Source organism: Rattus norvegicus, chromosome 7 (genome assembly GCF_036323735.1).
Source record: "Rattus norvegicus strain BN/NHsdMcwi chromosome 7, GRCr8, whole genome shotgun sequence".
Classification (NCBI taxonomy): Eukaryota; Metazoa; Chordata; class Mammalia; order Rodentia; family Muridae; genus Rattus; species Rattus norvegicus.
This window is the reverse complement of record NC_086025.1, coordinates 100304897-100331933: the sequence shown is the minus strand read 5'-3', so window position 1 is coordinate 100331933 and position 27037 is coordinate 100304897. Positions and strand designations below refer to the sequence as shown.

At 44.5% G+C, this 27037-nt stretch overlaps 1 protein-coding gene across 3 annotated transcripts in view; it reads right to left on the bottom strand.

Annotated features, from left to right (window-relative positions):
* The window catches only part of Tg (thyroglobulin), a 184898-nt gene extending 160313 nt beyond the window's left edge, over positions 1–24585 (bottom strand). Inside the window, exons 1-14 of one of the 3 annotated variants that reach the window (NM_030988.2) lie at positions 24476–24585; positions 23926–24034; positions 22846–22943; positions 21718–21921; positions 21235–21394; positions 13663–13769; positions 12850–12993; positions 12470–12655; positions 8126–9223; positions 6879–7466; positions 5607–5846; positions 2225–2362; positions 1801–1878; positions 1148–1260 (exon numbers count right to left, since the gene is read on the bottom strand). In NM_030988.2, the coding sequence (NP_112250.2) occupies positions 1148–1260; positions 1801–1878; positions 2225–2362; positions 5607–5846; positions 6879–7466; positions 8126–9223; positions 12470–12655; positions 12850–12993; positions 13663–13769; positions 21235–21394; positions 21718–21921; positions 22846–22943; positions 23926–24034; positions 24476–24545 (3333 nt within the window). In that variant the 5' untranslated portion in view covers positions 24546–24585. Of the gene's footprint in view, positions 1–1147; positions 1261–1800; positions 1879–2224; positions 2363–5606; positions 5847–6878; positions 7467–8125; positions 9224–12469; positions 12656–12849; positions 12994–13662; positions 13770–17394; positions 17656–21234; positions 21395–21717; positions 21922–22845; positions 22944–23925; positions 24035–24475 lie in introns of those variants that run through there. The other 2 variants (NM_001270783.1, NM_001270784.1) reach the window with 2 other exon arrangements.
* Positions 24586–27037: the final 2452 nt, after the last annotated feature.

Sequence of the window (27037 nt, the reverse complement as noted above, 5' to 3'; positions counted from 1 at the left end):
AATCCACAAGCACTCAGAAAAGGGTTGCGGGACTCTGCTGCCCACATCATTCTACACAGAGAAAGAGGGATCCGATGGCATGCTCTGGCCACACAACTGGTCAGCTGCAGAGGTAAGATTCAAACTCAAGTGAAGTTCTGATGGAACTTTATAGGAGAAAGTTAAAATTGAGAATACCAATCTCCATCATTGAGACCCAAGTTGAGTCTAGCTGTTAGCTACCAATCTTTGGAGGTAGAAGGAACCCAAAGATGCAGATATCAGTTTGGGGTCTTGGTTGTTGTTTACCAGTATCATACCTGGCAAGAACCTACACAATCTGTGAAACCCCATCCCCCGGGGTCACATGCCAGAATCACCCTCCTTACCCTCAGAAGTTATACGCCTGCATCTCCTTTCTCAGGAGAACAGCCACACTGGGGACATTGGGTAGGCTCGTCTCCAGGGAAAAGTGATTTGTCAGCCAATATAAAAGACTAAACTGTATTGACAAATTTCTCTGCATATTAGTTAATAAGAGGAGCACATTCATGGACTCTCATGGTAGCCACACCATTGCTCATCATTGCATCCTCTATGAGCTTCTACACTGTCAGTTTCATCTGCTTTTCACAAAGCTCCTGGGAGCTAAGTAGGGCAAGTGGCTGGGTGATCAACCATTTGTAGGGAGACAGTACAGGCATGAGGATGTGGTTCACTTGATAAGTAACACAGTTCTTTCCCTGGAGGTTTTGTTAGCATTTCGAAGAACTGTGAGCAACAATTGCCAGAAGAGGAGCCAGGAACCGCAGGGGTAATACCCTCTAGCTTATGAACCTACGGACCAAGCATGGTGATGTATGGAAACATACTAATCAGTCTCTGAAGGCTTTGGTGATGGATTTGTCCTCAGAGTCTCAAGATATTCCAAGAATTAAATAAGAAAATAACGTGTCCCAGGCCTTTGATTAAAATAAAACATAGCTAGAACTAGGAACTAGCATGGCACAGAGCCATGTCTAGAAGACCCAGAACACCCATGACTCCCAGTAAGTTTTGTACTAAGGAGAATGAACTAGAACTCTCCAAAGTCTACCCTTAACCAGAGGAGACCAGAGTATGTGCCACCATCTCCTCTTGTATCCTTCCTGAATACACAGACGCTTACCTGTAGGCAGACTGGTGTAAACAGATCTCCTGGACCTGGGTTTCTTTGGTGTCCAGCCTGTTTCCATGCAGAAATCAACCCATTGGCTCGGGATAGCTCACAGCTTGTGGGACCTGTAGATGAGAGGGTCTCTGAAGAGGTGTTTCTGAGGATAGGGGGAGGTGGACAGCCTTCACTAATGCCAGACTCCAGGCCAGTAGGGGTGTGTTCCACAAAGCTACAACCTCACGAAAGCAGGCTGAAGTTCAGGGACAGATGTGGGGTGTACTGTTGCCTTTGAGGCATCAAGTGAACCATTGATGACCCAGAAGTGACCTTCAGTGGGATGCTAGGTTGCCAGAATACACATGAAGTAGCAATACAGTTACAGTCATTGGAGTTGCCCAGGAGTCAGGATACAGGGATTAGAGCCAAGCTCTATCACCAGTTTTGGCTCCTCCTGATAAAGCTTCAGTGAGAACACTACAATGGAAGGCTAACGTTATCATGAACTTCAGTCCTAAGGACTGAAAAGAATGTGTCCAAGGTATTCTCAGAAACTGGTTTGAAGGGCTAGACCCTAGGGTCCCTCTCAGTTGCATGATCAGACTGGGACCAGGATCAATGACTCCATTCTAGAGGGCAGATTGAAAACTCCCATGGGTTTTACTTACACTGGGGCATCTGGGAGGAGCGTGCCATCAGTGAGCCTGGGATGAGCTCTCCCCACCCATCCACACACCAACACTGTCCTGGAAAAGAGTCATAAATAACAAGCATAGGAAGCATGCTGGGAACTCTTTCAAAACTTGTTTTACATTCATAGTAATGCCAGCAAGGTAGCCTATCTGGTCCAGCCCCCTGCCTTACACTGTCCAGAGTCACAGAATTTACCAGCATCCAGTATTACCAGCAAATGAGCATTTCACTTTCAAGCTGGCTGGAGGTCTCTGCTTCCCCTAGCATAGGAGAAAGAGCTGGTAGCTGAGAAGGTAAGGGTTTGTTCAAGCTGCTAAAGAGGGTCAATAATCTGGACCACTTGCCTCCCACTGATAGGAATCTTTCCTCTATTCATTTGCCCTCCCAAAGTCCCCTTACCTGTCCCAGGATGGCACTGCACAGGCTCCCAGCCTCCAATAGTATTGCATTGTGGCATATAGGGTCCTGACCATAGAAGACTGGCTGTTCCATTGGACTCTCCCAGGGAAGCACGGAGTTTCTGATAGAAGGTCAAGGCTAGAGAAGCAGAGATAAAAAACAGAGTGTGATAGCTGCCATATGGGCTGTCTTATAATGTTCCTCTTGGCATCCAGTAAATACTCAGCAGATCACCCTGTGAAAATGAATGCTCAACTGCATTTTGAGGACTTGCTACAGCTCTGTGTGGTAACTTCATAGAGAGTTGATTGGGCTGGTGAATGGCTTCATGCCCATGGGATGCTCTTTACTTTAGAGAAGAATCATGAGCATCCAAAGGTTGCTGTATACTAGGTATGCCAACCTTTTGACACTGGGACACTAGATTGTCATCTACAAATTTAGTCTAAGGAACTACACACTTGAGTTACAAAAATAAAAGTCACATGTGTCTCATAATGCTTTGAATAACTTTATGGTTTTGTGTTGGGTCCCATCCCTAGCTACCCTTGGATACATATGTCCTTTCATAGTTGCTGGTTGGTCATGACCTGGAAAGGACTAAGTGATCCCTTTGTATGTCCCTATTGGCATCCCATCTGACCAGTGGCAAAACTGAGGCAGACAGATGATTACTTGGCCAAGATCTCACAAGATGACATGGAGGACAGGCTTTGGTCATAGAAGCTGACACACCACATCTCTCCTATCCTTGCATGGCTCCTCTGATCAGCATTCACCACCATTCAATACATCATACATGTACTGATGTAGTTTGTATTTGTATTTCTCTTCTAGGCTCACATTTATGATCCTTGATACATATATTCACATTTCTTTTACACACACACACACACACGCACACACACACACACACACACACACACACACACACACACACACACAAACAGTACCTAGATCATAATGTATGCTGGAGAAATAATTGATTGAGCATGATGGTGCAAACTTGTTATCTTAGGTGCTAGGGTAAGAGAGGCAAGAGGATCTTGAGTTAGAGACCAGCCAGAGCTACAGAGTGAACTAAAGGCTAGTCTGGGAAACAATAAAATTAATAAAATGCAGTCTCAATTTTTTTTTGTTTTTAGTTTTACAAACAACTGGATGTGAGTCTCAATGGAGTAGTATTTGTCTAATATATATGAGGTCTTAGTATATATAAAAGTAGTAAAAAGTAAACAATTGAAGGAAAGAAAGGGAGAAGGGAGAGAGAAGGGTTTGAAGTAAACACTGCCATGTATGCTTGCATGAGAGGAGGGGCAAAGAGAAGTAAGTAGTGACCAGAGCCCAAAGACACCAAGTCTGGAGCTCTCACATCCTTACCCTAGGTTCCTGCCACTCTCCTACAGTGCTGTGATTTCTCTCCCACTCCCTTTCCCTGTCTGGCCTCTAACCTTTCCAGTGAAAATGGCAAGGGTGTTGCTCTTCCACAGAATTATCACCTCTGGTGTGTAGCCTTTGTAGTTTTCTGCATGCTTGGGAAGTTCTTCCCAACCTGTTGCATATCACAAATGGTCTTCCTGGTTCCAGGAAGAGATAGACATGCAGCATGCAGACAGACACCAGGATGTATATTTGAAGCAGCCTGGTATTGTGTATGGTGCTATCAAAGCTGGCAAGTGTGATATGTATGTATTTGGTATGTAAATCCTGGTACCATTCCTTTTGGCTGCATATAGAGCTAAGTTACTTTACTTCTCAGATCCAGAATTTGCTTATCAGTAAAATGAAGTCATTACTGGCTAGGGTACATTTTATGCTATAATAACAAGAGCTGGTAGATGACATGCATTGAGTTGCCACCCATACCCCTCCCTGGCTCATTATTTTATAGACACCCACCCTGTTCCACCAGCTAAATGTGCTTTGTGACCCTCAATCTCCCCTTGTCCTTAGATCAAAATTCCCAGACTTCAAGACAAAAAACAGTTTGGCTACCTTTTTCCAGAGTCTTCCTTTTTTTAGCCTAAGGGCTGCAGAGCCAGAGCATGAAGCTAACAGGAGAGGAACTTCCTGAGCTTGACTCTGAGCTTCCTGAGCCTGGGCTCTGCTCCAGAACATGTCACCATATCACACAGACAACAGCAGCTCCTCTGCATTTTGTGCTGATAAAGATGTCCGAACTACAGGAGTGGCAGAACCATTTCTCCTCCTGAGAACACTGGACTCAACCCAGGCATAGGATTTAAAATAACCCCTTTCATTTGGAAAGGAGAAGCTCCCCGTCTCTTGAAGGAGAGAGAAAGAACAGCAGTGTGAGATATGAGCAGGCCACAGTGTGAAGGAAGGTGAGGAAGGCATGGGACGTTGGCTTCTAGGACAGGAAGAGACTGACTGTGAGATCCTCTGAGGTTATAACAAAGGCACCGTTCCCAAGCCAGCAGCAGGTACCATTAGGGAAGACAGGGTGGCTCTGGCTTGTTGTAGGAAATTCACTCTGATATCATATGAGGGCAACCCAGATCTCCAGAGAAAACCCCATGAGGGAAGGTTAGAGACTCAGACAAGGCTCAGTGAGAGGTGGATCTGAGATTCTGTTGAGGAACAGTCAGTGGAAACTCATCAGGGTCAGAGCTTCTTGCGATGTGAGAGCAGGCTGTAGACAGAGGAAGGACATCAGCTCTCAGGTGAGCTAGGTCTCCACACTGACTCTAGCTGCTTCATATTCAATGAGGCAGGGCACTGAACACTACCTGTATGAACTAGACTACTAGACCTCCTGACGCAGTTTCCACAGTTAGCAGATGGGTAAACCTGGGCTAGTGACTAAGGCAGAACTCAACTTTTGTCTGTAAAGAATCACAGGTCATATTCTATCTTTTTTCTTCTGAAATTCTTAAAGAATGAACACAATAACCCAATCATGTACTTGGCATGCAAGTACATGGTCATGTGTTAGGTTAATGCAATGTGTGGTTGTTGCTAGGCCAGAGGAGTATAACACAAAACTTTGGGACCTGTTCTCAGTATTTCCTGAGCTCATGGGAGCAATGGTTCCTCAGTAAATATGGTCATCTTCCTTCTCCTTCCCTGCAGACATGGGAGTAAAAGGCAACTTTAAGACAGGCCAAAGGTCAAGAGTACATGGGGCCTTTTAACAAAACTATGATTTTATGTAGACTGCATGTGCCATCTGTGGTGCACCACGTGAAGCCTCACATGGGCTCTGCTGGAGGACCATAAATCCTTTATGTAAAGCTTTGGCTAGGGTCGTAGAACAACTCTGCCTTTCCAGGAACCTGGCAGCTTGTGGCAACAAAGTTAAGTCCTAGAGAGCCAGTTGCTCTTGTTTCCCCCAAGAGAAAATCTTCAAAGCAACACTTACTGGACTGAGCAGCCAAACGAATGGCATATTCACTCCCACGTAGAAACTTCTCAGAGAAAGCCTCACGAGATGGGTAGAGTGGAGGAAGGCCAAGCTCCTCACTGGTCAGCTGGATTCCCTTGGCTACTAAGAAACTCTCTCCAAGTGGAAATGAAGAAGCATTGGAAGCAGAGACGATCTCTTCTGTTTCCTTGATAAATTTCAGGACACGAAATTTCACTTCCTCACAGGGGCCAGGGCCTAGGACAATACAAAGAGCATAGGTGGATTCAGTTACCAAGTCCAGGTCTCTTTGCTTTGTCTTCTTGGACATCATTCTCTCAGCATTCGTGGGGAAACCCGCAGAAGATTGGTTATATGCAATGTTCACACCAGGCCAGTCTCAAGTTCAGGCATATTCATAGGCTCAAACTTTATCTGGGCACCAGTCTAAAACCCTTGGTCCCACAAGCCAAGTTTCATTTCTGTTAACACACTGTCCTCACCAAAGAACAACATAAGGAAGAAAGAGTTAAATTTGCTACAATTCTAGTCTGCAGCCCATCATTGAGGGAAGTTAAAACAGAAACTCAAGAGGAACATGAAGGAAGCCCAGATATTTCACATAGCATTATTTCTGACCAAAGAACTTTCTTCAGAGCCAAAGAAGTGCAGCAGGAGCCATGGAGGATTTTGTTTGCTGGCTAACTAGCTTTCTAATATAGTTCAGTATTCTTTGCCTAGGGAATGACACTGCCTACAATGGGCTGGGCCATACTATACCAATTAATAATCATGAAAATACTTTCAAAGACATATCTATGGATCAATATCATCTAGACACTTCCTCAAATGAGATTATCTTCCCAGATAACTCCAGGTGGTGCCAGATTGGCAATTAAAACTAACTTTGACATAAAAATTCAGATAAGAAACTGAAGCTGCAGAAATCATATGTTGAGCAAGTTCTTCAGTAGACAGTTTATTCAGAATTGCTAGACAGTCTCATTCTACAAATTTTGATCTGGATCACCTCTCTCTTGAATGGACAGATATAGAAAGGGGGTGGGTAGGTGGATGGATGGATGGATGGATGGATGGATGGATGGATGGATATAAATTGATAGGCAGTTGGATGGATATTTGGGTGGATGGGTGTGAATGGACTGAAGGATGAATGGACAGATAAGTGTTGCCATGACTCCTGGAAATGATCTGGTCCTACCAAGGTTTCCCCACCAAAAAGCCTTTCAAAGCAAACGTGAAATTAGGTATTGTCATGAGTTAACTCACATGCTGGTATCTCGCCAGCCCTAGTCCGAGTTCCATCCAATTCCTGACCAGCCTCATCCACACACCAGCAGCTCCTGAGGTTGAAGTGTTCCAAAGGCATGCTAAAGTCTGAGTAGGGTCCTGGGTATTGGCTGAGCTGGCCATTTAGGATCTGCCAAAAGATGTATGGATCCAGGAAAATGTTCTCTCCAGGCTGAATTGTGGCTCCCTCCAACACTACCTGTGGAACATCCTGAAGGGATGGGTACTGTGCTAGCACTGGGAAGATGCTTTGCTGGCCAGCATCATAGAGACTTTGAAGAAAAAGGCTGAAGTTTGTGGAAGCTACTTCTCTGTAGCTCATGAGCTTCATCAGCAGTGTGGCTGTAGTCAGTTCCTGGCCATCACTGTTCTGAGTGTTCCATCGTTCATACCACTCAAAGACCTGCTCATGGGGTCCATCACACTGCACAGGCATCCACTGGCCACTGGTACTGCATTGGGGAATGTAGACACTGGAGATAGGAGGCACCATACTGGAGTTGGAGAGCAGAACCCCTACTACCCCAAGGAAAGCTTGTTCAGCCTGTAACTGGCAGACACTAGGACCTGGAGGAAAACAAGGGACAGATATTTAATAAATTGAATAGGACAGAAAGATCAAGGTGACAACTTGACTGTCAGTCTCAGCAACCTTAAAGGCCTAAATTAATGAGTAGCATCCAACCTAGTGACTAACCCAGTTACCGGCACGGCCAGTACCACTATGTGGAACATTCTGTTATAGGTATGTTATATGTTTATGTATGTGTGCGTTTAAGCACATGTGGAGGTCAGAGGCTGATGTCTTCCTCAGTTACTAATCCTGGAGCTTTCCAATGAAGACAGACTGGATGACCAGTAAGCTCCAGCTCCACCTGTTTTATCTCCCCCTACCCACAGCACTGGGGTTATAAATGTGTGTTGTTCGTCGTGATTAGGTGGATGCAAACTCAGGTCCATATGCTTGTGCAGCAAGCACTTTACCAGTTGAGTCATCTTCCCAGCTCAGGTAGTGTACTTTCTTAATAACAAGCAAATATCTCTATTTGCTCATAACAATGGCTAATACTGTCCAAATTTCTGTGGATAATGTTTAGTTTAAGTAACTTTTCTGTTAACTGAAATTTGCTCTTTGGTCATGAGCAAACCCGGTTTCTTACAACATATCGAGTTCTAGTCTAAACAAACACTCAAGAATCTTTAAGTTTAACACACAACAGACTTACACAGCTTGGGTTCACCAATTGTACTTTGAGTTCCAGGAATAACCTGGCCTTCAGCATCAACACAGTAACATTCTGAGTTGAAGCACTGGACGGGCAGAAAATATCCCTCACTAGTACACGTAGGAACAAAAAAACTGGAGCCAGCAGGCTGAGCGCCTGCAAGGTTTTGCATCTGAGCTCTTTGCTTCTCACACTTGGTGGGACATCTTGGGTGTCCCCCACTGACTCTTGAGCCTTCAACTTCTTTGCCTTGGGAATTCACACACCAGCATTCTCCAGCATAGCACTGGATATCTTCATAGCTTCCTTCAGCAGTGCATGATGGGACAAAGAACCTCCCAGATGTCTGTTTACAGGCCTGAGCACTGAACACCATTTCCATCACATCTCCTAAATCTCTTGCTCTATCTTCAGGTACAGAAACAGCACGCTGCAAGAAGACAAGAAATTCTGGAAGTTCCATGAGAGAAACAAGGAATTTTAAGGCATCTTGGTTCTCTTGTAGGTTGACTTTGAAGCCAAAGGTACCCACAACTGACTTATTCATAGCAACTCTCTTCTCAGGCACACGGAGAGGTACTGGGGTAGGACTGGAGTCCAAACTCACAGGGAGTAGTTTGGCTAGATCAGTAGCTCTGTCTCTAACCAGGAAGCCTGGGAGTCCAAACTGCTGGAAAAACTGACTGAAGTTAAATGTGCTTCTTGTACCAAGGGCTCCTGACAAGTTTAGCTGGGCAGCATTCACCAAAAATGTCCCTCCAAAGAGGTTTTGCTGGAGTCGCTTGGGGTTGGTGGTGAACTGAAGGGCAAGCCCTGCCAGCTCTCGGGAGGGGAAAATTGCTCTGATGGCTTCTCTAAGTAGACTTCTGGATTCAGAGAGTTGTTGGTAGCGCTCCACAGCAATAGAACGTAGGAGTCCAGAGTCGACAAAGAGTTCCTTGATTCTGGGTGGGCAGGATATATCCAATCTGGCACCACTCACAGGGACCAGCCTGTCCTCAGAAGACAACAGGTCCTGAGGACTGAAGTAGCCTGGGGTTTCAAAGTAGAGCCTAGACAAAGCCTGCTGCCTTTCTGAGGCACACGATTGATCTTTAGCTGCATGAAACAGTTAAAAACATAGTTAGCAGAGCAATTAGTCCCGAGGACCATTTCTCTACCATGTCCTCATACCTCTGTAAGATTTCAAAGGTTCACTCATAAATTGTGGACCATTTGGTTTCATGCTTGTTTTGTTTGTTTGTTTGTTTGTTTGTTTGTTTGTTCCTCTGTGTAGCCTTGGCTGTCCTAGAATTCTGTGGACAAGTCTGGTCTGGAATTCAGAGATCCACTTACTTCTGCCTCCCAAGTGCTGGGATTAAAAGCATGGGCCATTACCACTTGGATCATTCCTTTCCTGTATTCACATATGCCTTCCCTTCTCATTATGCCACCACTTGGGGCTAATTCTGAGGGTGAGCATTCCTGTCCCCATGATCATTTGCCCACCTCAAACCAAACTGGTCTATTTGTTACATCAAGCCTATGAGACAGCAGCCCACTTTTTGAAAACCCAGCCATACTTGTGTTGGTCTGAATAGCATCCCCTAATGACATTTTTCTACTTGAGGGTCCCTAAATATGAACTGAAAGCAAGGTATTCATAGACATGGTCAAGTTAAGATGAGGTCATCTAGACTAGGGTGGGCTAGAAATCCAACGGTTGGTGTCTCTGTAAGAAGAGCCACAGCAAAGAGGCCGCATGAGGATCAAGACACACAGACTAGAATGGTAGATGCAGCCGTGAAAACAAGGAAGCCAGAAATTGCCAACATAATATCCAAAGAGAGTGTGGATGGCTCTGTCTCCACCTTGACTTCTGAGCAGCAGTGTAAAAATTCCAATATGTGAGAGAACAAATTTCTGCTGTTGCAAGCACCCAGTGTGTAGTGATTGTTTCTGGCAGCCTTGGGAGCCCAGTTTGCTAACAAAGTCCTATTTGTATTGCTAAGCTTCTGCTTCCCAGTTTTCTCTTGCTGGTATTCTCAATGGACTTTAATGCTACAACATATGCTCTTCCTGTGACTCTCTAACTCCTCTGGCGCTGTACTTTAGATAAGTAATACTTTTCTATATCCTGATATGTAACACTAAAAACGTAGCACATTCCATTATTGTCTTCATTTCTATAGTACTAAAGTGCTGACCCGGCAAGCACACTTGTTGCACCTTGGGCTTCTCCGCCTTTCTGTAAAATTGCTAATGAAAAGGTCACTAACTCGGTCAACTCCATGTGGCCAGGACATTTGGTGTTAGTGTCCTTGAGAGAAAAAAACAACTCAAGCCTCATCTGGCTCTCTTCATATAGGTGGATGTAAGCAAGCTCCATTTCCTTTCACAAATCCACAAATCTTAGGGGACCTTCTAAACCACCACCTCACTCTCAACTTGCAAAAATAATTCTTTCCTTTTGATTCACACAGATGCCAGTAAGGAAGCCAGCCAATTTCCCTCTGTAACCAAGCAACGGAGAAAGAACTGGAACATGTAGAGGAGTGTGTGTGTGTGTGTGTGTGTGTGTGTGTGTGTGTGTGTGTGTGTGTGTGTGTGTGCGCGTGTGTGCGCGTGTGTGCTGGCAACATATAAAGCTGAGCAGATCCCTCAGCAAGGCCACTGCATCCTGTAATTGATATCACAGGAGGCATTGAGGAAATGAGTGCACAGCTTCACTTCCCCTCTCATACTGAACGCTGAGCCCCTCTACATATTTGTTAAGTACTGCTACTAAACAGACAGTGAGAGAGAGTGAAAGCCCAAAACCCACCCAAGCATTTATCAGAGTTCCTGCTTTGACTTGGAAAGCCACAGCTCTTTGTTTTCACCCAAGGACTGCCAGGTATGATGTTCTCTAAGTTTTGATGCAACTGGGTGGTGGTTTCAAATTCTTCCAAGGCAAGATGTTAAACTTCTCTTTTATGAGATCTGTACACTCACCAAACAATATGAAGAATATCTAAGGTGTCAAAGTACAAAAAGTGAAGGATTTAGTGGAACTTCTTATATCAATATTCCCTTCTATTTACTTTGAAGCCCTGAGATTTGAGGTCCTTCTTCACTGCTTCAAAGCTTAGCTCTCAGGGTAGAAAGCCTATATGTTCCTGCATTTCTCTCGTCCCTGTTGCTACATCATTCCCAATCCAGGCGGCCTTTCTAAGACGCTGATGACAGTTCTAAGGTTCATAGCTGTCCTCCTGTTTTAGCACATGAGCTAGAATAAAGTCCTTCTAAAATGTATCTCAGAACCAGAGTGTGCTACTGTAGCAAAAGTGTCCCTGCAAGTGTCAACTGGCTGAGATGAGGCCACACTGGTCTGAAAGTTTTTAATCCAAACTAACTTATATTCTTTTAAGAAGAGACACAAAGACATAGGGAAGATGGCAGAGATTGGAGTAGGTAACCAAAGGATGGGTGGCCTCCACCAGAGCTGGGAGGCAAAAGAGACTCCTGATGGAGCCAGCAGAACAGGGGCTGCTTCTACCTAAATTTTAGACTCCCAGTCCCTGGAACTATAAACTGTTATAAAAGTTATAACAGTTAGCTTTGGTTACTGTAAGAGACCGGGTTTGTGCTAATTTATGACAACAGCTCTAGGAAATCATGACCTCTCCACTATCTTTCTTAAGGACACTGAGGTGACTTCCTAATTGGTTGCTTTATCTCAGGTCCAAAACTTCCTCTAGGTCCTCACCTAACACTGCTGGGAGGCATATATCCAACACAAAGCCCAACAGGCTTCTCCAGGATGAGCCTCCTATCAGCCTCACTTCCCTCCAGCATGAAGTCCTTAGTTATGAGAAGGGCTACATTCTTGCTCCTTCTTGACTTCCCTTCAAGTCAAAATTGACACTCCATACTCTAGCATTGTCTCTACCATCCTTGCAGATTCAGAATCTATAGAAAGTGCCTTTATTACAGGCATTCCGAGCAATGGTCCCTTGCCCATGAAGCTTTCCTTCCTCAGTGCTTTGAAATAGAACTAACAAGCTTCCCCTTGGTGCTGTGTCAGCTGCCTATGCACACTCCAGCCACAGGACGTGAAAACTCAGTTCTTTTTTCTTTTGTTATCTATGACTCCCTTGGCATTCCTTAGGATTTCTGAGAAAGTAACTCTATCTGACACAAAACCAAAAACCCACTGCAAATTAATAGCAGCAGACTGCCTTCAGTCATACACAGTTTGAAGGACCTCTGTGGGATATTCAGTCAGTAGTTAATTAGTGGGCTCCTGAGAGACTGATGTAAAGAAACAGAGACAGTAAAAGACTCTGAGGAGAGCAGAACATTTACCCCTTAGAGGAAACATACCGCAAAACAATGGCTGCCCTTGCTGCCGAGTGCCAGGGATCTCTATTCCCTGAGCATCCACACACCAGCACATCCTTTCCATCTGGCACTGCACTGTTTGGTAGTGCCCATCTCTGTGGCAGCTTGGGATATATGGATGACCAAAGCTGGTGGCAGTAAACTGTTCCACTTCACACTTGGTGGGACCTAGAAGAAACCACACAGCAAGGGATTGATTCATAGTGAGTAAGGTCTGTGTGTTCACAGTCTGCATGGATATTTGCTGACCAAGAGCTAAATCCCTAAACTTATTCTGATGTAATAGCCATGAAGAAAGTGACCCCCAAGACTCCAGTGATTTCACAGCAGAAACACATGTCTCTTGCTAGCTAGTTACTTACATCGGAATCTGCCAGAGATGACTAATTGAATGGCCAGGAATCGTCTCTGCAATATCCGGTACATGGTGCTTTGAGTGAAGGTGGAGGCCTGGTCCAAGCCAGCAAAAATGGTGTCATAAATTTCATCCAGTAACAACTCCAGTCCTAAACAAATGTAGATAGCATTTCAGGGATTGGCTCCTCCCTCAGGAAATAAAGCTCTAACCTAGCTGAACTGACAGATGTCAAAGGTCAAAATCTACAAAAGCAGCCTGATGCAATGGGTCCAGCCATGTCCATTCTTTTGACATTAAAAATTGTCATCACCTACAAAGTTCATGCTAAAAACCATGCAGCAGATTTACAAAATAATAATATAAACAGCAACAGCACTTTAAATATGCTTGTGATTTTTGTAGGGTCACATCTCTTGTTATCCTACCTGCCATATGCTATCGGGTGTGGCCCCTGAGTAATAGGTTGGCCATGCCTGGAATAATACTCCAAGAGTTTGTAAAGGCAGGGCTGTTGTTGTAGCAGTGCTGGTCGGACAGTATAGAGGAATGCTACCTAGAGAATGAGGCTCATAACATGCCTTGTCTTCCAATTGCCACACACCAAAGTGGGCACCTCTTTCAGCTGGCAATGGCACCATACCAGCAAGCAGAAGCTTCAGCAGTGTACTGCAGATGAAAGCTGGCTAAAGCTGCGTCTTCTTTCACAACCATAGCAACCCAACAAGGAGGTAGAATTCCAGTGCAATTTCCACCTTAGGCACTGGAGTCCAAGAATTATACTTGATCCCTTCACATTGCCAGAAGTGTGGCTGATTACCTGTCTCAGCCAGCTCTCGGCCCTGGCTGTCAGCACAGTAACAGTACCCAGACACTTCAGGGAACCTGTTCCGGAAGGCACTGAAGGTCACAAATGCATCTGGAAACCTGTCAGAAAGGAAGATGTGTGGTGACCATTTCATAAAATATGAGCCATCTTCATTTGAAACCAACGTGGCAGAGTCCTCAGCTGCATTTGCAGCTCATTCCTACTCTGGCTTTACTTAACCAAAGCAAGGGTAGCCCATACCTAGCTATCATCTACCAACTAGCCTTTTCCTTAGTTTCAACACTTCACCAATTTGTGTCCACAGACGTGTCTCAGAGGACCAGAAAGAAAACAAGTCACAAGCAATACGTCAGCTTCCCCAACAGAGTAACCAGAGTTCAAAGGCTGGCTTTCCTTTATAGGTATTTGACAAGCTGCAAAGAGTCTCATTTTGTGAGAGCAACTGCTTCCAGGGCTTTTTACAATTTTCAAACGTCTGTAAAGAAGCCAGAGTCCATTACAGGAGATGCGTAAGGAGGTAATGTTTCCATTCCATCATTAAACACCACAAAATCAAAATTATTTCACCATTTGTGTATGTCAGCTGAAGAAATGCTTGTCTTAACTACGTCCAACCTGGCAAATGCTACTTGGAGTCTATTAGCGGCGTCCTCATCTTTGCCTATGAGGAGACTAAAGTACGGAGAGTCATTGAGGAGCTCTGAGATGTTTTTATGTCCTATGTAATTAGTCTATTACATCCAAGTGTGTGTTTTTAAACTATGTCTGAAACCCTAGCATAGTATGTCGCTCTCTGCACAGAGTTCTACTGTTTCATGGTAGCTTCTAGCAGAATACTAAAAACAACCTGCATCTCTGATGGTGGTGAAATGAAGAGAATTATAATATCCCCTGCCACATTGGATAAAATACTTCAAATGAGGGTGATACTCATAAACAAGCAAAAAGGGAACAGCACTCAGAAGGGATGGGTATAAGAGAAAATACACACAGCATGACCGTAACCATGAAAAGCCAGCTCTAAGTGCAAGGGGAGCCCTCTCTCATTCTGAACATGGGCAGACACAAGTATTAGTTAACTCAAATGAAAGTTATGAGCCTGATGTGGGCTGGTTCATTACCCAAAAGCCAAGTTTCCTTTACTAATGCTTTAGAACTACAGATCTATTATGATGCCTGTTTATTATTGTGGGCTTATACATTATGAGACAGTTGGTGCTATCATAAGCAAAAGTAAAAATGAAAAACTTTGTCTTGTCTCCACATTTAGGGAGACAATATAATTTTTAAAAGTTCTTCAGGCAGTGGTGGTGCATGTCTTTACTCCCAATACTTGGGAGGCAGAGGCAGGCAGATTTCTGTGAGTTTGAGGCCAGCCTAGTCTATAAAGCCAGTTCTGGATAGCTAGGACTGCACAAAGAAACTTTCTTGAAAAAAGTAAATAAAAGCTCATTCATTGGAAAGTAGGATAATTGGTTTTAAAAGGCAATGATAGGAAAATAGCTGCTTCTGTTTGTTGAGTCCCGCTTTGCAAATGACAACTGCAAATGTGCCCACTAGTCATTGACTCATTGATGTATCCAATGCTCTTCACAGGATTGTGGTATTATTTTCATCTCATCTTTGAGACGAAAGCAATGAGGAATGTGGGCTGTCATACTGGTCTAATGGTAGTACATTGGATTTACATCTGTCCTAATCCAATATCTGACTGATCATGGTATATGCCAATAGTGTTTCTCGGTGTGGGTTGGTTTTGGTTCCTATCACATTCCTTTGATACGTGTGTCTGTTTTGACATTATTCTGTGCATGTTCCATGCCTCACTTTTCCTGACAACTCAGAGATGTTGAAGATGCTGTGATAAGGACAGTACCTGTCCTATACCTGTCCCCCCAGATGCTGAGATGGCTCAGACAACCACTACAGCAAAATGCACAAGATGTTTAAATTATCCTACACCATGAAGTGCTGAGTCAACCTAAAAGCCCACCTCAACTCATGAGAATGTATGAACCTCTTTGCATGGCTTTTATTTCCTCATTTTCTAGTCAAAGTCCCTATCTTGGGATTCCTACTCTTATGAACAGACAAGTTACCTACTAGTGCTCTCTATGTGGCCTCTCTTGCTCTCTTCCCCTTCTGCATACTGAGAGTCTCTCCCTGACTTCAATTCTTTCAGGACTTGTTCCTGGAGGTCTGCTATTGCCACTGTCCAGGACTGTCCTCGGTGCCTGTAGATCAGACCCCATGTCTCTGTGATTCTATCTTATCAATTCTGTATTCAATGAGAAGGCCTAAGGACCTTGAATAAGTATGGAAGAATTCTAGCCCTGGACTACCACAGTGATTGTCACTATTAATGCTACTCAGAAACAGTAACACCACTATATAGGGATCAGTCAGACACTGCCAGACATTTTTTATAGTCTATGAACCAGGGCATCCTGAGCCCATGCCCATCATTCCAGAACAGTAAGATGTCCACTTAAATAGAATATGGTCCTTTAGGGTTCTAACTACAACTAGCAGTGATCATGAGGTCCTATTATTTTTACAACTTGATTTAATACAATCTAACTTTTATGGGTAGGTTTTGAAATGATTGTCTCTACTTGTGAGCTTGGGGATGCCTCCTCCAGAATAGTAATTTCCACTGTTCTAAGAGTTTAGTTGTTGCCTCTTCAACTGGAATTGTTGACTTATCACCATGACAGATCTCCTACCCTACATTAGTCAAAGAAAGACAGAATCCTAAAACTTAACTGCCAGAAAGAGTACACCACAGCTTGGTTCCATCTCCATTTCTGGGTCTGATGGATTTGGTCCAAGAAGGCTTCCAAAGCAGGAAAGTTTGAGCTACATTCTAAAGTAACCTCTGGCCATTTGAGTAGGAAACGATGGAAGATATATCTAGAAGATTATTGACATGTCTCTAACATCTAGAGAAAACATACCCCAAGAATGGGCAGGAGAAAAATAGATAGGTGGATAGTCTTAGGGGAGGAAGAAACAAGGGAGAGCATGCCAAGACCCAGAATATCCATCACTGAAATTGAGCATGTGGCTGATGCTTACGAGCCCTGGCTTGGAGAGAGGTCTGGTCTCATGGGTAGCAGGGGCTGTCAAACTATATAGCCAAAGATGCCCTGTGCACTGTCCCTTTGATACGGACCTACGAGCCATAGCTCCTTCAATCCTTAAAAGAAGAAAGGGGTGTGTTTGTCTAAAAATCTGGGTTATTCTCAGACTTAAAAATAAAATTTTTTTCTCTGGTTATAGCCAGAGCTCAGACGCAAATATAAATCCCCTTACACTTCTGTAACTTTAATTAAAGATAGTTCTAGACCAATCTTTTCCCTGACTTACTTTCTCTTCTCACCTTGTCTTCTTCATGATTTCCACTAACTTTTTCTCTCCTACTCTAGGCATATATAAAGAAAGAATGAAGATAAAAGTCAACATGCTTACTGAAATGAAACTGGAAATCATAGAATGGGGGCAAATTTATGCATCTCTGAGTTTCGACTCAGATTCAGCTACCCCAGCCTTAGAGAGATTACAAATGAAGGCCCGTGGAGTCTGGATAGCTGGTCTGCAGCCTTGCTGTTTACAGAGTACCATCCATGCCTGCAGATAACTTGCAACACTCTCTGTACCATTGTGTTCTCTAATTCTTCCCACAGGCTGTCCTCCAGAAACCTAACCTGTAGCCAATACATTAATAAATTAACAGTGTGTTTATTCTCTCCTGGGCCAGGGCAGGCAGTCTTTGGCAGAAAGCTATACACAGCATAACAATACACACAAGTCAAATTGGCCACCATAGGTGGTCTTGCAGGTGACTAGACGATCTGCCTGTCAGGATTTCCCCATAGTCTTCTATATTCCAATTAGGATGATTCTTCAGCACATGTTAAAGGTGCTCTTGACTCTTTCCACAGTATAACAGATGTACTAGGGCATTTGAGGTGAGGTTTGTTGCTAAGAAGACAAGACAAACATAGTAATTAATGATAAAGGCTGATAAAGAGAATTTTAACTCAAATCTTTAAAACCTTGATAAGGGCACTAGCCATGCTTCATGTCCTACAGGGATCTGCTTGAAGCTTTGGGTCAGACAGAGTCCCACAATTGTGACCAAACCGTGGCCATAAAGACAATGAACCATCCAAAGGAGCCAGAATAGCTATTTCCTATCAGCTCCTAAGTTTCTAATCAAGTTGATATATTAAGTAATGCTTTTTCCTCACAAGAAAAACCTACAACAGCCAAGTTCAAGCACATATTAAGACCTCACAGGAGATTGAGAGAATTGTTCCTGGGTCACAGGATCTCTAAGACTCCTGGAAGTTAAGTTTCCAAAGCTTTCCCTCCCAAACATACTACTACACTCTGTCTACTCAGAAAGGAGTCATCCCTGACTCTCCTCTTCTGCTCTTCTAGGTGTTTCTTCCCAGCATTCCAAAGTTTTGTGTGATAGACGTACCTTCAATAGAGCTCCATCTCCCAAGGTCTATCCGCTCCTCTACATGGAGCCACCATCATCTCCCTCAGAACTTGGAACTCAGGGTGCAATCTCATTTCCCAATCTTCTCTTTCCTAGCCCAGATCACTCTCTTTAAAGTCTGTGGATCTGGTGGTGTTTATGCAATGTTCTATCAACACGAATCCTTACCCTACTTCCAAGGCTTAAAATATTTGAGGCAATGCCAAGGACATACAGAACAAATTACCCATTGCTTATCTGAAACCCAGCTGCAACTGGCCTATATTATATCTGTCAATCCCAGGTGATCTGGGTCTATTCCATGTGGATTCCACAGCTCTTTCCACTGGCCCAAAGGAGTCACTGGGCCTGGGGCAGCCAGATCTACACAGTAACAGAAAATTCCTGATTACCCCTGGGCTTTAAATAATCAACCACCCAACTGTTCCCATGACCTCTCTAGAGCAGAATTTGTTCAAAGATATGAGAGAGAGAGAGAGAGAGAGAGAGAGAGAGAGAGAGAGAGAGAGAGAGAGAGAGAGAGATCCCATTTCAGAAGCAAGTGCTTTTGTTTGCATTAACAAGGAATGCTTGGTTCTCAACGTTTGCGTTTAACTAGACTGCCCTCTTGTGGCACTAACTGTGAACTGAGCTTCAATTTCAACTTTGCTGCCCTGTAAAGGCCTTTGATGCGTTCACCAAATCTCTAAATTGGGGTTGTAGACTTAATGTGTAGAAGACTCTGTGCCTTATGCTGTGTAAGAAGAGAAATGAATCATATAAATATAAACAAGTGTAAATTTTCTCTACACCTCTAAAGCCTACTCTGCTTCCTAGGGTGAGTTCATCCAGACTACACTTTCTAATTATGTCTGTATTAAAGCTGAAATCTGTAAACCTCCTTGGATACTGTTCGCATTCAGTTGGATATGAACTGAGGATGCCTAGATTGCACAAAGTAGATGAGCATTTGGTGAGCTGGGATGCCTGATGGCCCCGTGCTCCCAGTTAAGCTAATCTGTAGCCAGGAGGAAAAAAATCTAACCTATATTTCCTAAAACTGTGTGAAGCATGAGAATTCCCCGCAGATGATCACCTTGGGATGATACATATTCTCAGTAGTTTCATAAGTGAAGTCTCAGGAGTTTAATCTTGGCCCAGTAAATAGAGCAGAAGCTTTCATTTCCCAGCAGAGAGCACTGAGGAGGCTTTGGGAAGGTAGATGACCAGGTCACCTTGCAAAGTAGTAGCAGATGAAGACTTCAGGTGGCAGACACAAAGACTATGGGGGCAGGATTGCACTGCAAACATAACTGGCAGGAGTGGGGTGGCCAAACTCTGAGGGACTCAGGGCCTAGGAGGGTTTGGTTCAAAGCAGATAGCTCAAAGGCTAGCTTTTTGACCACATAACAATGCATACAACCTCCAACCTCAGTATTTACAACCATATTGTGCATTTTGTGTTATAGGTTGAATGTATGAAATCACCAATACTGAATTTATGGAAACATTGCAGGGCATGGTCTAACGAAAATGCCAAGCTTCTAAAGTATTGTGCAACTCAGATCAAGTTCATCTGTGGGACCAGCACTTGGAGCATGGTCTGTGACCCCTCTGGCACAACACATGGGAACATTCTTTCTCACACAGAAACTGGATGTTCTGGAAGGTGGCCATATGGAGGCTCAGGTTCTCCTACAGAATCCACAGCAGTATTCACACAGGCTGGTGCTCTCTCTCTCTCTCTCTCTCTCTCTCTCTCTCTCTCTCTCTCTCTCTCCCCCTATTAGAATGATCTGATATCATCTAAAGCCTGCATGGCCCTTCACAGTCACTGGGTGCTCTACAGTATCCAAATACCCTCTGGATATTTGGGTCAGAGTATATAGATGCTTCTCATTTTATATTTGTTATTTAAGTAGTAAAGTTCTTTACAAGTGCACACACCCATATGAAGCTCACAGAAGTGCACGCATGTCATCATACCCATGCTTTTTAATGGGCTCTTTTCCCTTTGAGGAGGATCCTTTCTGTCTACTCTTCCACTGCAGCCCCTATATCCAAGTGGCCCTTGACCACTCTGTGGTCCTTCATATTATCCTCAGTTTTGGGCTCTATCCTGACCTAGCATACTCATCTTATTATAGGATCTTATGTTTCTACATATAAAGAACCCCTTTCCTATTTGTTTTTAATAATTAAATTCTGCACATGCACTGCCCATTTGGATCGGATTAGTACAAGAGACTTTGGAACCCTGCTCAAGTCAACTTCTTTAGCTCTGGTACCTTATATGAGTAGATAAACAAATATTTATGATATATTACATTTATTTAGGTGCTCTCCCTGTTTGATGAGAAGTCACTTTCCTCCTCAGTTCTCTGCTAGGATGGAGAACAATGCAACAGATATATAGGTCTCCTGGATATATAGGGCTCCACGCTCTGGTGTTTTCATTTGCTTGGTGGGCTAGTGATGCAGAGAGTACCTGTAGATGGTGGTTTGAGTGAGGATGGCTTCCATAGGCTCATAGATTTGATCACCAGGGAATGACACTATTAAAGGATTAGGAGGTGTGGCTTTGTTGGAGGAAGTGGGTCATTGTCAGTGAGCTTTGGGATTCAAAAGCCCCTGCCAAGCCCAGACTCTCTCTCTCTCTCTCTCTCTCTCTCTCTCTCTCTCTCTCTCTCTCTCTGCCTACAGATCAGGTTGTAACTCTCAGTTACTACAGAACCTGCTTACATGCCGCCATTCTTCCCACCGTAATGAAAATGGACTAAACTTCTGAAACTATAAGCAAGCCCCCAATTAACTGCCTTCTTTTATAATAGTTGCCATGGTCATGGTGTCTCCTCACAGCAACAGAACACTAAGACCGTGTAATTGTAGTTTCAATAGCTATTACCAGCTGACTTTGTTAAAAGTGCTGCTGATAGGCTAAACTTGCCTGTCAATGACAAATGAGGGCATGTGACACATGACACTCCCAGATCCTGATGCAAACATAATATTGAAGAGCCAATGGCCCTCTAAGTGGACCTCCCCCCCTTCCCTTCAAGGATCAGTTCCCTTACCTGTTGTAGTTGTGAATCAGATCAAAAATCATCATGTCTGTGGTGTTGACAAACTTGCACTGGACAGGCATAAACTCCCCATCTGCATCGCACTGGGGTGGCGATTTGTCTCCTACTCCATGGAGGAGACGGCGGCTTCTTATCTCACAGCTCCTTGGACCTAAACATTTTCATGCAAAGCTGTTTAGCTCGTATGCATGGGTAGGTACTTATGCAGGTACTTATGCAACCCATGTGACCCATACAAGCCTACTAGTGCCCCAAATAGGCCACTGGAGGCTCTCAAGTATTTGTTGAAATTTTGTTTGGGCTTACAGTTGTCAACCAGCAAAAGAAGATCTGTGGAATGATGGAAAGTCATGCAACTGCCTCTGGGACATTTTTCCTCTCCCTCAAAGGCCAGGCACTCTGTGCTTTGTGTGATTTGTGGGGAGCCAAATTAGCGCACCCAGGGATTCTGGTGTCCAGGACAGTGACACTTACACCGTGTTGGCCTCCCCTGCTGGCGGGTGCCATACACCTCCATCCCCTCTGTGTCTACACACCAGCATTGCACTTGCTGCAGGTCGCACTGCACTGGTGCATAGTTCCCTGAATCCTGGCACTGAGGAAGGTAGAGAGCATCTGTGCTGTTAATGTAGCTGCTCAGCAGGATTCGTTGCTTGTGTAGCTGGCAGAAGGACAGACCTGGGGCACAAAGAGAAGCATCTGAGGAGGGCTGTTGGCGAGCACACAGGGTCAGCATTGATCCTAAGAGGATCTTTTCTCCATGACAAACACTCAGCCAGACATTCAGAAGGCTCTGACATCTTGAGAACTGAGTCAGAGTGAGATGGCCCTCACTAGCACCCTGGCACTATACAGGAGCTCCCTATAGAGTAGGGTTAACAGAATAGCCAAATCAGGATTTCTGTGTCAGCTGGGGCTGCCTGTGTTGCCTGAAAAGCTGTTTCACTACTCTGCACTTCTCTCCCTCTGCAAGTGAGAAGACAGCTGCGTCCCTTTAGATATGGGAGGAAAAGCCACTTTGTGTTTTCTCCTATGGAAGAGCTACCATGCACCAAGCTTATCTCATTGTAAATCCATGGGTGGGGCAGGGTCTCTGTTTAGTTTGCAGATTGGGGTTGGATGTGTGTAAATCAGAGAGAACAGGTGACTTTGGTTATGGTCATGGTGTAGAGAATATGAAGGACATTAGGGACCCCACATAAGCCATGCTAGCCACAGAAAAGCAAAAACTCAGAAGGAGCTATCACCTACTCACTGAAAGAGAGTGTCCTTCTTAGCTTTGCTTCTACCATAGGATAAAATTTTGCTGAGAGCTGACCTTGCTTGGAACCCTTTGACACATACTGGTCGTAATTAGCTCAGTGCTGGACACAAAAATTGGCTCATTGGAAGCACTTGCTAGCCACTGGCTGGGTTTGGGTGTCTCACATGGTTTTTTACAGTGGTCTTTAGGAAACTGGATTTTCTGTGTATTCAATGATGAGAGGCTAGCAGCACTTAGGGAGATGTGCCCAGTTCACTTACTAAAGCCTAGTGCTTGTTCCTAGATGTGAGGTACCCCAGTATAATGGCCCCTACACTGGATGTCCCTTTGTCACTTACATGCTGTTGGCCTTCCCAGCTGCCTGCTGCCAGGTACTTCCGTGCCATCAGAATCCACACACCAGCAAGATTGGCCATCATTTTGGCACTGAACTGTCCTGAAGAGAGAAATATCATGTGACACCATGATGTCTTTCTGAAGTCACATTCTCGCTCCAGTTCAGTGAGGCCAGAGGTTAGCAAGTCACACAGGAAACCCAGAGTTTCAATCAAACAAGGCCATAGAGTAAGTTCCTCATTCAGGGAAAGCAACAATGAGACTGGCTTAGGGTGGAAGGTGGCTAGGGAGACAGAAGATTCTCCTGGGGACAAGGCAGGCCTGAAACTTCAGAGAGAAACATACACAAGGCTGGCGAAAAGGAAGGTATACTTTTAACTCCTCCCTTAATCTTGAATTCCCAGAGGTTCTGACTAGAATTAGCTTGTAGATTGTACCTACAGGAAGCTTGAGAAAGATACTGAAGCAGGGAGAATATTCCATAGTTAGAGATGAGGACTCTGCATGTGAGTTTATGGCAGAGGGGAGTAAGGACTCTTGCTCCATAGAGAAGAGGAATTTAAATCATATCCTCACTCTACAGGGAGGAATACATTCCCAAGGCCTATAGGGAAGAATACAGTCCCAGGACCTACGATTTGTCAGGGTACCTGCAAAAGCCCCTTTAAGGAAGAGTTCCCTGGAAGGAAATGACCTAGCAGCCCAGGCAAGCTATGGAAAAACAGGGCTGGCTAAGTAACAGGCAGTTCCTGCTTTGCCCTAACACAGAATTGGGAGATGGGTGCCTTGGGGCACTCTTACCTCTCTCTAGGCTTTACTAAAAGGCCTTATATACTATATTGTAAAGCAATTAAGATAAAGTTTCAGCAAGAATTGGGGGAGAGTCCCCTGATAGGGAGTCTCTCAAACAAAGTATCTATATGGGAGTATAGAGGAGTCCTTTTCCCCACAAATGACAGTGTCGCTCAAGAATCTGAGGAACTTGATTGATATAATTGTACATGATAGATTACAGGAACAAAATGTGAGAGGTTCTTCAGGGTATTGTAGGACTCTAGAACTCCTAATAAAGCCAGTCTTACTGGAAACTTCCATCTTCAGAGCACTGTGGAACATATTCATCCTGCTTCAGAAAGGCCTTCTCCCTTTGCAGCTCACAGGGGCGGAGTGGCTGTGCATCCACTTGGTACTCTGTGTGAAGGGAAGTGACACATGAGAAGGGTGCACGCCTGCAGCCCGCCTACACACACATACACACACACACACACACACACACACACACACACACAAGCACAGCCTTTACTTTCCCAGTCTTCCTGACAACCAGTATTTTCATTTCCAGTATATGATTAGTTCATTTAATCATCTGTACTTTCCTGGAAGGTGATGGGAATATCTTCACTCTCCCAGCTTGTTTTCACTACTTTCAATTTCTAGCAATGGGACTTTGGGCAATTTGGCTCACCTCTCTGAACCTCTTTCATCAGAGCAGCAAATAGCAAATATCTAGCCTTAGGATATTTGTGAGGTTAGATGACATAAGGCATGTTTAAGGGCCCTGGACAGATCCTAGCTGAACCACATGACTGAAAACTCCCTCCTCAAACTCATGGCCTCAGCCTTAGAACTTACCAAAGATGTTGGCTGCTACCAGGCAGACTGAGCTCAACAAAGTCGAGACCCACAAGACCAAGGTCATCATCCTGTCCCCTACTCAAATGATGGGGTAGGACCAGTGTCCCATCTGAGTCCCCTTATCAGGAAGCCTTTATAGCACAGTGGCAAGCAGTGCTCTACTGTTCAAGAACACTTGACTGGGCAGTGGCTCACTTTGTTTTCTCTGCTAGTCACAGGAACTCCCTCTACTTGAGTCTGCTCCCGCTAAGAATACTTGAGTAATCAGTAGGGTGACCACTCCAGGACATGGGGACAAGAAATGTGAGGCTAGCACTAAAATTTCCCTTTACAGGCAAATGCCAGAGCTTTGTACCCTTAGGGGTGACAGTTCGATTGTAAAACTGTGAAAGATAAAATATCTCCTCTTCCTCCTGATTCCTCCCCCTCTTCTTCCTTCCTTCGTTCCCCTTTCTTTTCCTTTTTTTCCTTGCTTCATTCATTCCTTCCTTTCTTCTTTCCTTCCTTCCTTCTTTCAGTATTGCTTTAGAGCAATTCAGCTGTAGACACTATTCTTGAAAATGAAGCCATGGCAGGAAACAAAATGGAAAATTCTGCTCCAATTAATATTGAACACAGAATTGTACTGAAGGAATCCAAGTATACCTCACATACCTATTCTCACATGCATGAACACACATGCACATATGCGTACCTCTCTCTAACCCCCCTTTTCTGGGGACTAAACCCTGCCACGCTAAGCTACCAGGGGCAGGAAGTGGCAAGAATATTCTTTTACACATAAGGTCGACATGCCCCTGCACTATCAGGATCAGCTTCTCTCCTTCCCAGCTGCCCCTGAATAATCTATGAAAATTATCCTTATTCCTGAGCCCACTTCCTTCCACACAAAGCTGAGAAGACAGTGGCCATGCATGCCTGCTTGTCTGCAGGATCTCTACAAGAGAGAAAACAAAGAATCTAGAAAGGTGGCTCATCTGTGCCATTACCATTGCTGTTGTTATTTTCTCAATGTGTAGAAGGAATTGTTGGGCAGGATAATGTCAAATGCACACAGGGCAGAGGACAGTGAATTATGTCTCATGGGGAGAGTGGAGGAGGAACACATCAGAATCCAAAGAACGAACAGTTTCTTTAGAAAGAGGAAGCAGAGTTGTGGGAAGAGGGCCAGTCACCCACAGTGCACACACCAAGGGTTCACTCTGCACTGGATATAGACCAAGGGGGGATGTTGGAAAGAGCAGGCAGGTTAACTATGGCTTCCACAGTACTTGACATAAATGCCTAAAATTGGCAATAATTTGAGCTGGCTTGGGTTGCCATCACAGAGTATTGTGAACATAGTGGCTTAAACAAAGGCCAAGCTTCTTCTCAGAATTCTGGGGGCTGGAAGACTGACATGAAGGTGTCAGGGTTTGTTTCCGAGGCTCCTCTCTGCTTATAGGTGCCTGGCAATCTCTGTCTTCATGTTGTATTTCCCTTCTGTATGTCTGAGTACCAGTCTCTCCTCTGAAAACACCAGCCACCTTAGATTGCGGAGTACCTTAAAGAGCCATATTTTAGTTTAGTTATTGTGTCAAGACCCTATCTCTAAATAGTGGCAGAAGTTTCCTTCTAGGAATTCCAACATAGGAATTTGAAGTTGGCGTTTACACATCACTCCCAAATACCTAAACACATTCTGGTCATGAGACAAACTGAGTGTGCGGTTAAGTAAGGTAAGAAACCCTGCTCCTTGCCACTTTCCTGGGTAACTGCACTTTGGGGATTTTCCCATCATTCCCTAGCCTCCATACAGGCCTTCTTCACAGAGTTCAGGCCCCCTTTTCCTGGATCGTTTTTGTTTAGATTCTTCCCACACTGATGGTTTAGCTGTGGTTGTCAGCCTGAGATCCTTCCTAGTTTTCTCTCATCATAGTGATTCCTTCAAATCTTGACAGGCAGCTCCCACCCCACCCCGCTTTGTTCCCTGTTCCCTCCCCTTTCTTCATCTCTGGATCCTCACAGCTACAGCCTAGCAAAGCAGAAGACAAGTTGCCAGAAGCTCATGGAATCTCTTTACCAGCTGCAGAGACAGTCCTAGAAAATGTCAGAAAATTCAAACCACAATGCCAGGCATAGAGACTCACTCTCAGGTGCCCAGGAAACCCAAGTGCAGGAAGATCTGTCACCCTGGAAAGTTGTCGGGAGAACAACTACCTAAGACAGTTTTCCAACAAAGATGTTTTAAGGAACTGTGTTGTACATCCTAAAACTAAGGAGGAAGAACTCCCCATGCCCAGTGCCTGCCTCTCACTCTGTAAGGGCCCTGGCAACCCCTTGCTCTGATGGCCACCAGCACCTTTTCTGTTAGAGCAGCACATCTCTGTGCAGTCCAGCATGGCTCCATTTGTGGATTTTTCAAACCAGATGTGTCTTAGAAAGTTGAACGTAGTGGTGAAGAGGTTTGTCCCAGACCCACTGCTCTCCCGGTTTCTCACCATACCAGGTTAGCCAAGGCAGGGTGTGCTTAGTCACTGTATCTGGCTCTAACCCTGGGAAGCAGTGGAGTGTAGGTGA